Raw genomic sequence first — 19319 nt, 5'->3', positions numbered from 1 at the left:
AAAAAGAAAAAAAATGTTTATTGGGGCCAGTGTTGTAGCATAGTAAGTTAAGCCACACCTGTGAAGCCAGCATACCCTATTGGAGTACCATTTTGAGTTTCAGCTGCTTTGCTTCTGATCCAGCTCCCTGCTAATGTGCCTGGGAAAGCAGCAGAAGATGACCTACATGGTTGGGCCTTCAATACCCACATGGGAACTCAGGTGGAGTTCCCGGCCCCCAGCTTTAACGTGGCCCAGCCTCAGTTATTGCAGCCATTTGTGGAGTGAACCAGTGGAAGAAAAAAACTCTTTCTCTCTCTGTCTCCCCTCTGCCATCATGTTGTCTTTCAAATACAAAATAAATAAATCTTTTAAAATGTTTATTTTGTTATAAAAATTGTGGAAATACATGCATAGTTTTTTTTTCTCAATAGGCATTTTCTGTGAACTTTTTGGAGACGCATCATACCTATTGTAGCACTGCATAATCTTTTGAGACTGTAGTTTCACTTTGATCTTTCTGGCTCTGGAGAAAAAAAGAATTTAAGCATGAAAGTCATATTCCTTGGACCTGCTGGGATCTGATTCTGTTGTAGCCTAGGGGCTGAGAAGCTCCTCCTGAGAGGATGCCAGTCTCTGCTGTGGCAGCCAACCAGTAGAATGACTAAAGCAAAATACACTCTGGTTGTGTGAGCTGCCAGTGTCTTCAGACATCCGGGATTATGCCAGGGTGAAGTGGACTAACATGCTGATTGTGACTTTCAACACTGCAGATTAGAAAGAATTAGTATTCTGGAAACTTACCGGTATCCATCCAAAGCTGTTTAACTCTGTTTCCCTCTGTCCATTGACACCTCAAAGGTAGACAGCATCTTGTGTTATCAATTGCAAATCTTCAACCAGACTATCCTAATTTTTGAACAGAGGAGTCATCCCAAATGTATGAGCATTGTCAAAACTTCCATATTGCTACCCAACCAATTCTAAGCATATTCATTTATTATAATTATGTTATAATTGGCTTTTTATATGTCAGGTTGGTGTATTGAGGAGATTTAATTTGACACATTCAATGATATTGGGATAATGAAGCTCTGACTATAATTTCTGCTTCTAGTGAAGACACTGTAGAAGATGAAGAAAGGCAGATCAAGATTTGAGTGAGACAAGTCCAGGAAAAGTTGAATAATCCTTTCTATTCTCTTAAAAAGCTCAATGTAAATCAGCAGGTATATAATTTGCCATAAATTTCCTTTTTTTCTACATAGGATGTTTTAATAGGAGAACTCAAACTTTGAATATAATACATGGATTGAAAAATAATATAAAAAAAAATGAGACTAGCTAATCCTCCACCAGCAGTGCGGCACTCTGAATTCCAGTCCCGGTTGGGGCGCCGGTTCTGTCCGGGTTGCTCCTCTTCCAGTCCAGCTCTCTGCTGTGGCCCGGGAAGGCAGTGGAGGATGGCCCGGGTGCTTGGGCCCTGCACCTACATGGGAGACCAGGGGGAGGTATCTGGCTCCTGGCTTTGGATCAGTGCAGCACGCTGGCTGTAGCGGCCATTTGGGGGGGGTGAACCAATGGAGGGGAGACTTTTTTTTCTCTCTCTCTCTTAATAAAAATAAAAATAATAAAAAAAGAAAAAAAATGAAATACCTGGAACCTCACAAAATAGTCACTCTGGATTCATTCATTCAGTTATTTTTTATTGCTTATGTAATTATATTGGAATAAACTACATTTCTTGACCCAGAAAGGGGACTATGCTAGACATAAAAGCTATATTCAATTTGCTAAAAGGATCAGCATGCGGAAAAGCCTATTGATTTGCTCCATAGGGCAACAGAGGTTGGAGTCAAGAACATTACAGAGAGGCAGAGTTTTGTTTAGTGTAAATATAGTCTTTGAAAGACTGCATTCACACAATGGCATGGACAGTTTTTAGAGTTGGTGATTAACTGGTTGTTTGACCTATTCAAGGTATTCAGGTAAAGGTAAAGATTCTTGTCAATAATATTCCACATTTGAGATTTTTTCAGTACTGCAGGAGTATTTGTGCTACTATTCCTATTTTTGGGCTTACATCTACAGCTGACATGCCAGATTTATCTGGGAAAGAATCAAAATTGTTTAATATATAATCCTAAAAGTTGGTCAGACAATGTCTTAGGCTGTCTTATTCTTTATTCTCTTCTAGGGAAAAAGAAACAATACCTCAGAGAAAGGCCAGGCATTTAACAAGAACCACCAGGGCCACAACTCCAGCAGAGGTGAGAATATTTGGAGTCAATCTGTCATGTTTCCTTTCAGAATAATGTTTTACTCTACATACAACTATCTATTTCCTAATTATGAGGTTATGCCAGTTTTGAAGCCAGCTACTTAGAAGGGAGGGAACATGGCTTAGTCCAGGGGTGGGCTGAGTATCTGGTATATCTTGTCCCTTGGCCCAACCCATGAGCTGACTCTGAAAACATTCTGGGCACTGAAAGATGCTCAGAGGTGGATAGTAGGCCAGGGTGCTGTCTGCTCTCCATGGCCAAGTCTCATTCCTCTTATCCTAACTCCAATGAACTTTCCTGAGACTAAAGATCTAATATCTAATCTCAGAATTCTTATTGTCTATGTAACTTGGGCAATTTTTTCATCTGTGACATAGGTTGTATATTAAATGAGAAACTAACTATGAAAAGCCACCCACAGTGGTTAATTTTGTGTTGCCAGGCATTTGCCTCTATTTCCTTTCTCTTTTCCTCCTTTGCTTCCTACTGTGTGTCTTTTCTAGTATCTGAAGGGTTCTCTGAGTTCAGCTAGAACTGCTTGCTTGTATCTGGTTTTCAGTGTGGGACCCAGGCAAATGTCTTTTCTGAGAAAAGTATTTGGTGGTAAAAAATTTAAATATTAAATTAAAGAGAGAAATTGCTCAGATTTAGCCCACCACAAAACCATTTCACTTTATAAATAGTTAATGCAATAATATAAAAACAGAATCAAGAAAATAAAAAACATGGCCCCAGATTGGTCAAAATTTCTGGCCTTCATTATCTCACAATTACTTAACAAAACTGAAGCTGTCATCAGCTATTTTCACAACTACTCACATCACTCCAGTCCTCTGTGATTTCTTCTCTAATTTATTATTTCTCTTCCTTCTCTCCCAGGCCTAACACATAATTAAAATGATCAGTCAGAGCAGGCACACCCCTAATTACCTATAACATCCGTGTTCTAACCAGGCTGCCATCTTTCTTGGCAGTGTTACTCAGGTATGTCTGAGAACCTCAGCCTCCGCAGTAAACATTGTCAAGTAAATTCTTTGCTTTGGCTTAACCAGTCTCACTTTTAACACAATAACACGGTCACCACCCAACTAGTCAATAACTGCAAATCCTTTATCTGTCATAAACGGAAGCTACTCCTGTATGCTACAGAAATCTGTGAGGGTTGGAAAGGTTTAGTGGCAACTTCTAATTCTACTTTTGTTTTTCACATTCAAAGTGTAATCTGTAAGATTATTCTTCTACTCCTCTTCCATAAAAAATAAAACTAATAAATCAATAGCACTTAAAATATGAAATATAAATAAATTTCAAAATATCCCCCCACACTCAAACAAATTTACTTTTTAAAAATATTAATGGAATCAGGCCGGTGCCACGGCTCAATAGGCTAATCCTCCGCCTGCGGCACTGGCATACAGGGTTCTAGTCCCGGTTAGGACACCGGGTTCTAGTCCCAGTTAGGGCACCGGATTCTAGTCCCGGTTAGGGCACCGGATTCTGTCCCGGTTGCCCCTCTTCCAGGCCAGCTCTCTGCTGTGGCCCGGGAGTGCAGTGGAGGATGCTCCAAGTGCTTGGGCCCTGCACCCGCATGGGAGACCAGGAGAAGCACCTGGCTCCTGGCTTCGGATCAGCACAGTGCGCCGGCCGCAGCAGCCATTAGGGGGTGAACCAACGACAAAAAGGAAGACCTTTCTCTCTGTCTCTCTCTCTCACTGTCCACTCTGCCTGTCAAAAATAAAAATAAAAAAATATTAATGGAATCAAATGTTTCTGCTGGTGGAAACAAATTTATTAAATTTTAATCAAATAGAAGTTTTGAGAAATAAGATTAAAGAATTTTAGGACATCATACATATCTGCTAATATCTTATGTCTGAATTATAAATTTTGCCTCTAAATAAAATGCTTATGGATATATGATTTTCTACCAGAAAATGACTCTGTATAAGTTAAAGGAGTTAGTATCTCACTGTGTACTTTTCAAGCAATTTATGTCTAGATTTTTATTTGTTTGTGTTTTGATGAATTCTTTCAATTACAATGTCACTTTCTTCTCTATTGTAAAACAGAAGAATCTACCCACTTTTCTCTCCTTATATTTCCCCCATCAGAAATGAGCCCTGGTATTTACTCTGAAAATAAGGTGCTTTACTTAAGAACTTTTCTGCTGCAGAAATCCTCTGTCTCTTTCTTAACAACTTCTTCTTCATCATTACATCATTCTTTACCTCTCAAGTCTTATAGTTCACATCATCAACAAGTGTTGTTGGTTCTGCCTTCGAAGTGCCTTTCAAATTTTACTCCTCTCCACCATTTCTTTATCATTCTAGTCTCCATAATTTGTAATCTCTCAGTTCTTTGGTCCATATTGATTCTTTTGCATTGAAAATGATGAATTCATTCATTCGATGTTTCTCATGATTTCGATAGCCAGTTTTATAAAATATTCAGTCTGTATGAGTGTATGCATGTGTTTATAAACTCCTTGTTCTTTTTAGATTATTTAATTGCTTTAATAGCTATGAAACTATTAAGGCAAGTCCCCTTTCTTAGAAAATGTTATTAACATTTGGGTTACATATGCATACATTTACATATTAGAAACAGAAAACCACTGAGGTTATTAAAAATTCAACCTGAATTTGGAAATTCAATGTGATCAGAAAGATGATTTATAAATTAATTTGGGTAAAATGACTTTTTAAATATTAACTTAACCAAACTCAAGAATATAGATAACTTATCAATTCACCTAATTTATGAAATTATAATAATTTATGAAATTATTCTTCAATATTTTAATAATTTTTATTAATAACTAGAAAATGTATCTTATTGATTTCTGCTGGTTAGTCTTTTATTAAACCGCTTTTGGATATTGTCTGTTAATTCTGGTGGTTTGTTGATCCTATTGCTTTGTTCTTGGCAGATGATTTGATCAGCTGCTTATAAAAGGATTTTTATGATTTCCTTTCAATATTATTACTCATTTATTTATCTTGCATTGCATATATTTTTAGCATAGATTTAAGATTCAGTAGTTTAACAAAAGTCATGATAATAAACATCAGAACTCCCTCCCATTCTCCCTCTCTCTGTATTTAAGGAATACTTCTAAAGTTTCTTCATTAAGTAAAATGTTTATCATAGAGTTTTTTAACCTGTAAACTTTATCAAGTTTCAGAATATGCTTTCTATTCTTAGTTTGCTGAATATGTATTAGTTATCGTTCAGTGACTTTTCTGCAACTATTAAAATAACCTGATTTTCTATTTTATTCTACTAATACTAATTTCTTAATGTACTTACTAATTTTAAGCTATTATTGTTTTCTTAGGGTAAATCATACTTAATCATAACATATTTTAAATACAATGTTAGATTTGGATAGTAATATTTTATTTAGAAAATTTGTGATTTTGTTCATAATTAAATCTAGTATGTACTTTTTTCTTTTCAATTATTGTTATATGGTCTGAGAACCTATATAAAATTACTCTGAACCGTGGCACTTCAAGCTATTGCTAAATTAGAAGGTCAGAAAATCTTTTCCCTCAAAAAGCAACTATAAAGCTAAATAAAACTTACAATTGGCCAGCACTGCGGCTCACTTGGCTAATCCTCAGCCTGCGGCACCGGCACTCCGGGTTCTAGTCCCGGTTGAGGCACCGGGTACTAGTCCCGTTTGCTCCTCTTCCAGTCCAGCTCTCTGCTGTGGCCCGGGAGGGCAATGGAGGACGGCCCAGGTGCTGGGGTCCCTGCACCCACATGGGAGGCCAGGAGGAAGCACCTGGCTCCTGGCTTCCGATCGGCACAGCGTGCTGGCCATAGCAGCCATTAGGGGAGTGAACCAAGGGAAGGAAAACCTTTCTCTCTGTCTCTCTCTCACTATCTATAACTCTACCTGTCAAATAAAAATAAAAAAAAACTTATCATCAACAAAACTTATCAAAAACATTCCTTTTATAACTCCAAGACTACAAAGCTCTGAATAAGATGAACTGGAGTCTGTGATGTTCTTGCTTACACGTTCTCCCTCCTTTCCCCCTGGCTGAAGTGATATGGATTTTCTATGCAGGGTAGACTGAGTGCATCAGTAACTATTTGGCCACTGTTGAAGGGGATTCCTAATTTGGAGTAATCAGTGACAACCACACCCAGAAGTATTTTCAGTAAAAAGGATAGTTTGTTTTTTCAGTAAAAAGGATGATAACATGAGATTGTAGTCATGGTTTTGTCAAGTAAAATTTCTGACTGAATCCTCACAAATGAATATCAGAGACTTAAAAGGACCCAAACTACTGGTTGAACACAGGGCTGTGCTCATGCATTTAGAAGACACAAAATATCCCAATGGCAAGCAAATGTGGATATGAAAATGACTGAATTTTATGTCTTCCTCTACACACAATGTTTCATCTGTAGAGGGAGACTTATCTGTTTGAAGTATTTGTGCACTAAGCTACAAAGGGATAAAAGCACACACATTGGCAGCTGCAAATTATGAGAGACCAAGATTTAAGAGCTTTAGCCTAGCCAAAGAAACAAGAAAACAAAAATTAAGATAAATTGGTCATTAAAGGAGACATCATAATTCTGAGTACCTACAATATATTATGTATTAACGCCAGTTTCAAAAAAATTATGAAATCTTCCAAGTAGCAAAAATATATGAACCAAACTCGGGGAAAAACATGTGAATCAAAATTGTCATTGGGTATCTACAGATGTTGATTTTGCAGGCAAAGACATGAAGCAGCTATTAAAAATGTGTTGAAAGTACTAAAAATTCAAAAAAAGTTTATGAAATTAAATAAGAGTATTATGATGGCAATGAATGATCAATAGAGACTTTCAGTTAAAAGAAATCATTAACAAATGAGGTGAATAGAAATCCTGGAGGTGATGATTACAATAATTGAAAACAAATACTTGGTAGAGAGGCTCAGAAGCGGATATGTGATTGCATAAGAACAATTAGAAAATTCAAACAAAAATTTATAAAAAGTAACAATGGAAGTACAAACAGAAGCAACTGAAACAAAAATGAACAAAATCAGACTCTTTAGTACAGCAGGGAGTATACCAACAATGTGTTATGGGAAAACCAGAAACAGAGGAGAGAAAAAAAGAGAATAAATTATTTGAAGAGACAATGACCAAAACCATTCCAGATTTAATTTTAAAATAATATTATAATTTAAGAAGTTCAACAAGTTTCAAATGGGATCAATGCAAAACACACTAGGTATGTTCAACAGAGATATTCAAATCCAAAAGCAAAGTTTTGAGGTAACAGGATAAAAAACACATGATCTATACAGCTTATAAACACAGATTGGTTTTTCATTTAAAATAATGGTGGTAAGAAGGCAATGGAATGAATGCTCAAAGTGTTGAAGGAAAAAAGGTTAACCAAGATGCTGTATACTCCAAAAGTGTATTACAAAAATTGAGCAAAATAAAGATTTTCCCATATTAGTAATAGCTGAAAGACATTTTTGTTAACCAAACTGCCTTACAAATCATAATAGAGCAAGTCATTTAGCTAAAAGGGAGTGGCAAACAGATGGTAAGCTGGACCTAGGAAAACGAAGGAAAAGTGCCAGAGTAACTGATGGGTCAAAGAATCAATCATGCAAAAAATCAGAAAGTCCTTTGAACTGAATGAAAACAAAACACATGGTATTCAGCTAAAAAAGTATATAGAGCTTTAGATGTTTCTATCAGAAGAGTGAGAAAGACTCAAGTCAATAATTTAAAGATTTTTCATTTGAAAGGCAGAATTAGAGAGAAAGAAAGAGGAAGAGGGAGATTGAGAGGGAGAGGAAGAGAGAGTGAGAGAGGAGCAGAAAATATTCCATCCACTGTTTCACCCCTAACCAGATCTAGGTTTGGCCAAAGCCATAAACCAGGAAACTCTTCACTTGTCTCCCACTTGGGTGGCAAAGGCTCAAGTACTTGGCACATTCCACTGCCTTCCCAAGCACATTAGCAGGAAACTGGATTGGAAGCAGGATAGCTGGTATTTGGATTATCTGATGTGGGATGCTAACATTCCAAGCTACAGTGTAACCCACTGCACTACAACTCCAGCCCCTCAAATCAAATCATTTAATTTCTCACTTTAAGAAACTAACAAAAATGAGGGCAAGCTAAATTCAAAGTAGGAAGAAGGGTCAATATAAAAATTAGAAAAAAATAATAATTTGCAAAATATCAAGTAATAATAAAAATAATTAAATCAAAGTTGATTCTTTAAAAGATCAAAAAAGTATATAAAAATATTAGCTAAATTGACTAAAAACCAAAAAAGGAAGATAAAAATTACCAAAATCCAGGAATGACATAGGAAACATCAAAATGTGCTTCAGAAAAATTACAAAGCTATAACGGAGCACTGTGAACAATACTATTCCAACAAATTAGATAATTTAAATAAAATGGAACAATTCTTAGAAATACACAAGCTATTAAAAACTGACTCCAAAAGAAAGAGAAAATCAGAATATACCCATAACAAGCAAATGAATTGAATCAATAATTAAATCAAAGAAAAACCCAAGCCTAGATGACTTCATTGGTCATTTCTATCAAATAGTGGTAGGAGAAATAATATCAATCCTTTATATATTCACTTAGGAAATAGAAAGAGAGGAGACACTTCTCAACTTACTCTATGAGGCCAGCATTATTCTAATACAGAAAACAGATGGGGCAGATATTTGGCTTAATGGTTAAGATACTGAGTCAGATGCTCACATTCCACAGCAGAATACCTGGATTCAAGCCCTGGCTCCAGCTCTTGATTCCATTCCAGCTTCTTACCGATTCAGACCCTAGGACCCCGCATATGGTAGTTCAAGTGGTTCAGTCTCTTCTGCTCATCTAGGAGACCTAGATTGCATTCCCTGCCCCCGGATTTGGCTTGCCTTATCCCCAGCTGTTGTGAGCACTTTGATAGTTCAAAAACGGAAACAACTCCATTGTCTAAATGCCCTCTGGTAAATGTGTTAACAAAATTATCCATACTCATATAATGGAATATTCAGCAATAATTAGGAAAGTACTACAGATAATGTTACAATACAGATGAACCTCTCGGACATTTTGCAAAGGGAAACGTGAAAATCAAACTTACATATTTATGATTTTATTTATATGAAATGCCCAGAAAAGGCAAATCTACAGAGTCCAAAAAGTTCATGATTGCCTAAGGCAGGGTCTGGAAACTAGGATTAACTATAAATGAACACAGGAATCTCTACAAATGATGGGAATACACTAAAACCAGGTTCTGATGCTGGATGTCTAACTCTGTAAATTGCCTAAAATTCATTCAGTTGTACATTTAAAATGGGTGAATTTCAGGGTATGTAAGCAGTATTTTGGTGAAGCTGCTTGAAGATTCGTATTTTAATTTACATACTTCAATTTTGGAACAACTTGTAAGTTAGTATTATTCAATACAATTTTCCTAAAACATCAGAAATAAAATGTAAAACTATTGGGGTTGGGCAATTTTAGGGGGGGAAATGTTTCAGGCCAATATAGTCATTGAATCAGTATTTATTGATCTCTTCAGCTTATGTATTTTGTACATTTTTTGGTAGCCATATTTCCATTTTGGTTTTTAGATATACTGGCATGCAATATTTATGCTATTTGCAATTATCATTCTATATAATCTACTGTCAATCTGTCCTATAAGTTTTATCATTACTTTTCTCTATTGTCTTTGCTTTCTATGGAATTCATTCACATTTATTTATACTTGCTTTTGCTCATTTTACAATGAATTGAGAAATACTTAATTCTTTAATTTTTGAAACAATTTTAATTAATTTATTTTCACTGTATTTGAAAGGCAGAGGAAACAGAGAGAGAATAAAAGCGAAATAGATGGAAAGAAGATTTCCATCTAGTTTTTCACTCTCCAGATGCCTACAACAGCCAGGGCTGGCCAGACCAAGTCAGGAGTCCAAAACTCAGTCTGGGTCTCCCACACGTGTGGCATAGACCCAGGTATTTGAACCATCATCTTCTGTCTCCCAGGGTGCACGTTAGCAGGAAGCTAGATTGGAAGCAGAAATAGATTGGCCATGTGATCCAGCAATCGCATCGTTGAATATATACCCAAAGACATGTATACATTGTGTCAAAGAGATACCTGCACCACCGTATTTATAGCAGCACTGGAATGATGATTTAAATGTACTATACCTATATTTTTTATTATGACTACCCTTAACCAAATATCCATATTTTATTTATTATTCTTGCTAATATTGTGCCTCCTGTTATTAGTTATGTCTCTTCCCCTAATGTATGTTAGCATCCTCTGTTTATTTTCTGAAAACACCCTAGCCCTCCATAATTCTTTTATTAACTAAATTTTGGCTTTAAGTTACTATGGCTGTTTTCTATTTCTTTTCATCTTTCAGTTTTTTAATTCTAAAAATTGTCTCTGTTTCTTCAGATATTTTTCCTGTATTCATTTCCTTCTTTTGGGAACTTATAATTCAATTCTTTGTTTTTTAAATTTCTTTATTATTTATAATTACTTTTCCATTTTCATTACCTTTTAAGAAAGTTCCTGAGTCTCATCTACTAAATTCACAAATTCATAGTCTATTTGTACCTTTTTTTTACTACTTATTTTCCATATCTAAAATTTCCACTTTGTTATTCCTTGTAACTTTTATTTTCTCATTTAATATTCAGGCATTTTCTATTGTCTCGCTGAAGCCTAGTTATGCTTTTTGATAAATTATTTATTCACTCATTCCAATAATTCTGCTTTAATTGATACATATTATTTGGTATATTGTATTTCTGTTATGCTATTTTATCATGTATATCGCCAGATATATAGGTATTTTGCCATAAAAATTTCATTAGGTCTTTAGTAATATTTTATGCTTAATTGAATTGGACAATTTTCACAGCCACCTTAATTCTGTACCCTTCCTGCTTAGCATGGGATGGGAGAAGGTGCAATGCCCCAAGCAGAAATTCTGAAACCACTGTTGCTTACTCCAGTTTGCTACCCCTCCACCAGGTCAGGAATCCTGTGTGAGTTCTCATAATTGCATTAGGAAGAGGTGTTTTCTTAGGTTGTGATTCATCACCCCTTGGAGTTCTAAGCAGAAGGAGGTGGAATAAAATGCTTGCACCTGCAACACCTCCCAGCTGGCCTTTAAATCTGCCCTGTTAAATTCTGCCAACACCTGTGACCTAGTAGGATGCTGTTGATTTTCTGGTGATCCATAATTTCCTCATGCTTCAGTTGCTTCCCAAAATAATTTTTCAGAGCAAACCAACAGTTATTCTTCCTTTTCTTTGTGCTCCAGTCACAATTGTTTTCTTTCTGCCCCTTAAACAGAACAATCTGGCCACCACCACAAGTTCTTTGCAGTGGAAGTTCTATGGCCTGGAATATGCTTTATTCAGACCCTCCTCACAGTCAAGTAGAGAGCCTAGTAAATGTGGAATAAATTTTGTAGAATAAATGAGCAAATGACATGTATGTTCATTACTTATCTTATTTTCATTATTTTTAATTTCTTTCTAAACATATGACCTGGATAGTGAAGTAGTGCTAAACCTTTCTTTTCTGTTTTCAGTTCCTTTTCCTTTTTCATTGCCTTCCAGCAATGTTCCTCAGTCTGATCTTTTTCATGTATATATTTGTAGCCATCCAATTTTTGCATTATATGGCATAGTGGTCATCACAGATCTAGAATCTAAATTTTTCCATAACTAGTATTAAAATATTTTTATTATAAAATATTTTTTCAAGAAACTAGTGACATCAAAAATCTGTTGTGTAATACTATCTCATAAGGAAAAAAATCTCTCGTATTTTTGTTTTAGATAGACATTAAATTTAACTCTGTATCTTATTTAGCTAGCTTATGTCAAAATAATGAGTTGCCAAATTATATTTCACAAGTATTCATGTGCTCCTTACCAGAAATCTGGAATGTGGGTAGGGTGTGAATTATTTTTCAGATGAGGAAAGTAAGGTTTAAAGAGGTGAAGTGAGTGGGTGGCAGATCAGTTATAAACTGATGTAGTTGTCTTTCTCACCATACAGGTTTGTGCCCAACTATATGCCGTATTATTAGAGCAGAGATGTTGGAATAAAAGATGTTTCATTTTCTTGACTTGGTTTTCAGTAGAGGAAACACTTAAAGTAACAACAGTAAAAAGGTTATGATGTATGAGGCACGATTCTAACTTCTATACATCTACTAACACAAATCTCTTTATAGTTTTGAGAGGGTGGTGAAATTGTACCCATTTTGCAGACAAGAATAAGAAAGCACGAAAGAGTTAAGTAATCTGCCAAATTGTGCAGTTAGTTAGTGGAGAGGCTAGAATTATAAATCCAGAAATCTGACTTTTAATTGTTATATTAATCTGTAATAATAGAAAATATTTTCCATAGACAATAGAGAGCTTTCATGTCCATTATCTGCTGGACCTCTCTACCACTCCATGGAGAAGAGAGACAGGATTTGATAGACAAACGATATACTAAGTTTCAGAGAGAAGGCACCCTTCTTCACTCAGTAGCAAGTAGATGAAATCACACCTAAACCCTTTCTTTTACAACCTAATTGCATCCCTGTTCTTTGACCATGTTTTATAGCCCATGATTATATTAGTTTACTGTTCTTCGTAATATGTTTTTTTCCCTCCAGCAACTTATTTTATTGTGGGCTTAAGATGTTAACTCATTTGTAATAGCTAAGGGATGTTTTCTGTCTTACATTTTGATGTTCCTTGATCATGTCTCGCAGCTGCATTGCGATGATTTCAGGAAAGAAGAAAGAGATGGAGGTTATGTCTGTACTGATGGTGATCCAGCTGTTTGTGGCACAGACGGGAAAACTTACAGCAACAGATGTGAGCTGTGTGCTGAGAATGAGTAAGTATTCCCAGGAACAGGCATTCTTCCTAGAGCATGTTCTTGTCTAACTACATGACACGGGTTTTCATATAGTCTTTAAGATAAGAACCCATTTTTTAGGAGTTAGGCATCTATAAACTATTAGTACCACATCTTTTGCTACTCTGAAGAAAAAAGTTATATAATGTGTCATTCTGTCTTACAAAGTACTTTTGTGTGCAGTTTATCATATGATTAGCACTGTCTCTATGAAGTAAACAGGATAGGAAGATTCTATATAAACACACATACATGTGTACATACACGTATACATGCATACCCAATATGTACACACATATGCATTATATATGTACATGTATATAGACATATACACTCCACCTGTAATCTTTTATTCATTATTATTATTTTCTCTAACAGAGGATGATTTCATCCTCAAATGACATTTAACCACTCAGTAATTTATGATATTAGAATAGATATTAGAATTTTTATATTAATCTTTGCATATATTCAACCTTTGTCAAATAGATAAAGTGTCTGACTGGCCTGTATTTTGTCCCCATTTTATTCTTTCTCAACCCTCAACGTTAGCTTTGGTGACTGTTTTCCACTAACAAGAAGGGCATACATGCTTTGCAGTTCTTGGTTGTGACTTCAGTCTTGAATTTCTTTTCAATTTGTATATATATAAAAATCAGTGGTTGAGAAGGCTAGTTAGGTATATTATATATATTTATTCTTTGAGATTCTGTAAGCTGTACCCCTTCCTATGATTGATTATTTTCATGAGAATGAAACAACATTAAATCACCCTGATCCTGCATATGACTTAAATTATCAGAAAACATTCTAAAAATATGCTCTCACTTGTCAGTCAGTATCAATGTAAAGAAATAGAAAGCAGAAGTAGAAAAAGATTTTTATTATATATATGTAATTTGTGATGTTAACTATGACACTGTACATTTAATTCTTATGATAAATCATATAAAGAATCTTATTGTAGATCTTTAAATCTCTGGGTAAGGTGAAATAGTCTCTTCTCCTTAATTTCTCTTGTACTTCCTTTTATTATACAACAAGAATAATATTGCCCATTGTGTTTATTTCTGAGCTCTGAAAGCTAGATTTTGTATTAATACTGGGATTTAACTTTTAGCTTCCCTCAGCTGATATATTTTGAAAAAAAACTTTTTTAAATCAATTTTAAATACTTAGCTTTTCCTTGACATTGGTTTTATTGTGTTTTTATTTTTATGCACATGTTATGATTGTAAGCCACTTTATCTTTTTAGAAATAGGAAGCATCTCTTAAGAAAAAAAAAGATTTATTTCTGCGAAAGGCAGAGTTATAGAGAGGCAGAGGCAAAGAGAGAGAGAGAGAGAGAAGTCTTCCATCTGCTCACTCCCCAAATGGCTGCAACAGCCAGAGTTGGGCCAAACCAAAGCCTGGAGCCAGGAGCCTCTTCCAGGTCTCCCACACAGGTGCAGGTGGCCAAGGACTTGGGCCATCTTCTGCTGCTTTCCCAGGCCATAGCAGAGAGCTGGATCAGAAGTAAAGCTGCTGGGACTTAAACTGGCACCCATATGGATGCCACCACTGCAGGCAGCGGCTGGCCACAGTGCCAGCCCCAGGAAGTATCTCCTTACCTCTTCTATTTCTGTGTTTTCACATATGCTTTAAAGCCCTATTAGACTGAACAAAGTTAATTATCAGGACTTTATGTACTTTCCATGAAAAACAAAATGTTAGTGTAATCCATATGAAAAGGGAGATGCTGGAAAATACAAACCTGAATTTACTTATTTAAAATGAAAAAAATAACAAGAGCAAAATTCCTTGGAGGATACATAATCCCAATTACAAGCCTTCATTTCTCCATCTTCCCATGTGAATCCCCACCCTGGAAATAGGAGGAAAGAAAAATATTTATAAGTCCGAGTCTTATCGGCCCTCCAAACATGACTCTGTATCTTGGACTTCAAGTCATAACTATAGGTTTTCATTGGGAAAAGTAAGTAAAGAAAAGTATGCAATTTCTGTTTTCAGGAACAAAAAGAGAATTACAACACAATGGAGAGAAACTAGATTTGCATAGTGGAAAGTTCTGTGAACAGTGTGTCTATTATCTTTTGATTACAGGAAAACCAGTTCCCAAGTTGGCATAAAGAGTGAAGGGCAATGTGAGAGCAGTAATCCAGTTCAGGTAAGGACAAATGTCAGAGTCATGGGAAATATTGGGGTTTGACATCAAGGAGAAAGTAGAGGCTTAGCACTTCTTTCTTTAGTAGAATACTTAATTGGAAATAATTATGTTTTCAAAAAAAATTGTTTTTTTGAATCACGGGGAGAGAGAGCAAGAGAGAGAGAGAATGAATATCTTCCATCCACGGATTTACTCCCCCAAGTGGCCACAACATCCATGGTTGGTCCACTCTGAAGGAACCAGGAACTCTATCCTGGTCTGCTATGAGGGTGGTCGCAACACAAGTGCTTGGGCCATCGTCCACTGCCTTCTCAGGCATGTTAGCAGAGAGCTAGATGGGAAACAGAGTAGCTGGGACTCGAACCAGGACTCCAATATGAGATGCCATTGTTTAAAGTAACCACTTAACCCACTACATTACAATACTGGCCAGAAAGGAAAGGATTCTTCCTTTACTTAAAGTGGAATAATGGCAACTGCTTGATAATGTGTAAAACCCATTGAGAGTTCCAAAAGCTGGATTAGGTTACTTTGATTAGATGTTTTAGTTCTGTTTCTTCTTTCCATTAAAAAGAAGACTCATTTGCAAAGGTGTAATGTTTTTCTTTTTCTCTTATCAAATTTCATTTTTTCAAATTTAGTCTCTGTCTAAAAAAAAAAAAGAAATCAAAGGGAAACTGAATGTGTAATAGAAATGGTATTAAATATCAGTCATTTATCCTAAATGTTAAGCATTGTTACTTGCTATCAGGAGACTTTAGGCAAATTACTTTAACTAAATGAAATTTGAACTAAATAGCTTCTTTCTGTGCTAAAATTATGTGAGCCTATGATGATAGTGGAAGGAAGGCAGTGTCTTATACATGTGACACTTTTTCTAGCTAAACAATTTTCCTAATTTTCAAGGTTGGGTGCCCTTTATGCTTCAGCAAGACATTTAGCTCATCCTGCTTTCAATGTCACATCACCTAGGAGATTGTGATCACATTGAGGGCAAGGACTGTGCCCTGCTTGAGTTCTAGCACATTGAGAACACTGTTGTAAGCATTAATATCAGGATGGTGAATGCCAAGTTCTTCTTCCTGTTCCTTAGGATGTATGCAGTGCTTTTCGGGCCTATGTGAAGGATGGACGACTTGGATGCACAAGGGAAAACGATCCAGTTCTGGGTCCTGATGGGAGGACACATGGCAATAAGTGTGCCATGTGTGCAGAGCTCTTGTAAGTATCATCACCCCAGGGGGACCTGTGAGGGTACCCTTGGTTGCTGTCCTCAGAACCACCCCACAGATGAAGCCCTTTTCACAAACAATGCAATCCTTGTCTTTATAATATGAAATAGACCCTACTCTCAGAAAGACATTTTTTCTTTTCCTTCGTATCATCTATTGACATTTCTTAAAAGCAGAAGTGTAAATCTGAAACGGTTTAATTTTAAAAAATTATAATCCCTTGAAATCACACAGTGCTTAATAAAGTATGTTAAAATTAGAAAGCACTTTAAGTCCATTATTGGACATCCTTGCTTCATCTGGGCCTTTTTAGAGAATCTTACTGGATAATGACAGTATAATTAAAATAATAAAAAAGCCATGTGTCTGAATCTGTTTTTATTGTAAAAGGAACATTATGAGAGGCAAGAACTATTGAATTAATCTGTCTCTCTCTGAGCAACTGGCGCTGCACTGGGAACTAAAGACTCACATGTGGATAATGTGTTGTATTTACATCACTGGATCTTTAAGATCAGGATAGAGAAAGATCTGACAGACTAATAAAATTAATCTCTGCCTTTGAAAATTATAGTTAGCCATCATAGAACTCAAGAGCGTGTTCTATTAGGTTTATAAAATAATAATTATAACTGCTTTCCAGATAGGAAATCAGCCTGGTTTCCACTTTCTTACCTGGGAGGCATGCCCTAATTCTGTGATTTGATATTTCTCTTCATACAGTAACTGAAAAGAGAATTTGACCTCTCTAACTCCTCGTTTCTTCCTCTGTAGTACTGAAATAGCAAATTGTATCTCCATGGTGAGACTGTAGTCTGGTAACAGTTCTGCAGAAGGGCTTACGAGCTCAAATCAGTCTAGCTCTTACTAACAGCTATACTTTCCATGAAGGCAAATACTTCACAAAATTTAATTTAAAGTCAGGGTCTGGTGTTTGGCAGAGTGGTTAAGAGGCCACGTGTTGAGGGCCTGGGTTGGAGCTTCTTGTTAATGTACACTGTGGGAGGCAGCAAGTGATAGCTCATTTGAGTTCCTGCCATCCACATAGGAGAACTGGATTAGCTATTTTGCAAGTATTTGGGGAGTAAACCAGTCGATGGAAGATAAGATCTCGGCCTATCTTTCTGTCTGTCTACCTTTATATGTATATATAACATATATGTATATATGTAAAGTGTGTGTGTGTGCACGCGTATGGATGTGTGGTGAAAGGGTATGGGTGAAATTATCTTCAGGGCTCAGTTTGATCTAATTCTTGCAACAGCATTGTTTTGAAGTCCTTGGTTTTGCCTATTAAAGGAAATTTTCTGGCAATCTTCTATTTGTCAGTCAAGACATCACACAAACCAGTTTTCAGAACAAAGCTTCTAATTGACTGTCAGTGAGTCACACCTTCTTTATCTTTGGCAGTTTCCCAAGTCAGGCATTCCAGGGAGGGAAATGCTTATCCCCTGTAAGGGGATGAGTTTCTACAAGTTGTGGCAGAGAATAGGAAAGTGCTTAGCCTAGGACTGGATGCTGAAAATAGGATCCATCCATACATTGTCTAGTTGTTTCCTTTTCTTAACAGTTTAAAGGAAGCTGAAGAAAATGCCAAGCGAGAAGGTGAAGCCAGAATTCGACGAGATGCAGAAAAGGTAAATGACTCACAAACAGATTTGCTTCTTGTGGCAATGAGTATCAGCAAGCTTAATTGTGAACCCTTGAAATAATGCAGTGTCATTGTTCATTATTATTAAATGGACTTTCCTCCTTAATATAAAAGTCCTACAAACTGACTATTCCTACTCTATTGATAATTAGATTCAGATTTAAAGCAGCATTTCCCACCTAAGGCTCAAAATGTGGAGTTTCCACATTTGCTTCCTCACGTCCTCTCAAAAAAAAAAAAAAAAAAAAAAAAAAAGATGTAAGACAGAAAGTTTATGTATACTGAATTCTGCTTAATTTCCACTTGTATTCTCTCTGGTTTACTGTATTCACATTTTTCCTTGATTAGATTTTGAATAAATTATAGCATATTATGAATTAGACAGGGATATCTTTAAAATGATTCTAGTATATCCACAAATGCAATATCTATAAATTCCCTTCACACAAGGTGGACTTACTCACTTTGCCATATGGTTGTTATGTTTAGAAAAATCTAAATTTACAAAGATTTTATTCCTGCTAAGACAAAAATTTCAGAAAAACACTAAGAATGTGATTTTCTAAATGCCCCTAAAATTAAGTTCTTTCCAAATTATTTGACGATCTAATTTTTCAGTCTAGTAAAACTACCTTTTCCTGGAAGCAGGTATTTAGCATAGTACACACAGTACAACATACATAGGAGTATTGGAATTTAAAACCTAGCTCTAGTCTCTGACTCTAGCTTCCTGCTAATGCAGATCTTGGGAGGCATCAGTGACAACTCAAGTAATTGGGTTCCTGGCACCCACATGGAAGACTTGGATTGCATTCTCTGGTGCCAGCTTCAGCCTTACCCAGCCCTGGCCCTTCTGACCATTTTAGGACTGAACCAGTAGATGAGAGCAATCTTTCAGTGTCTCTCTGCCTCTCAAATAAATAAAATATTTTAAAATATTTCATGTATTTGCTTGAGAGGTAGAGTTACAGACAGAGAGAGGGAGAGACAGAGAGAAAGGTCTTTACCCATTGGTTCACTCCCCAAATCGCTGCAATGGCCAGAGCTGAG

At 36.1% G+C, this 19319-nt stretch overlaps 1 protein-coding gene across 1 annotated transcript in view; it reads left to right on the top strand.

Moving 5' to 3' along the window:
* Positions 1–19319, top strand: part of SPINK5 (serine peptidase inhibitor Kazal type 5) — an 84959-nt gene that overhangs the window by 6403 nt on the left and 59237 nt on the right. The window contains exons 4-8 of the mRNA XM_062189722.1: positions 2177–2249; positions 13070–13197; positions 15323–15386; positions 16480–16607; positions 18189–18255. Of these exons, the coding sequence (XP_062045706.1) occupies positions 2177–2249; positions 13070–13197; positions 15323–15386; positions 16480–16607; positions 18189–18255 (460 nt within the window). The remainder of the gene's footprint in view (positions 1–2176; positions 2250–13069; positions 13198–15322; positions 15387–16479; positions 16608–18188; positions 18256–19319) is intronic.

The sequence above is a fragment of the Lepus europaeus genome, chromosome 4, assembly GCF_033115175.1.
Source record: "Lepus europaeus isolate LE1 chromosome 4, mLepTim1.pri, whole genome shotgun sequence".
NCBI lineage: Eukaryota > Metazoa > Chordata > Mammalia > Lagomorpha > Leporidae > Lepus > Lepus europaeus.
Note: the sequence above shows the minus strand (reverse complement) of the source record. Positions and strands in the feature narration are given on the sequence as shown.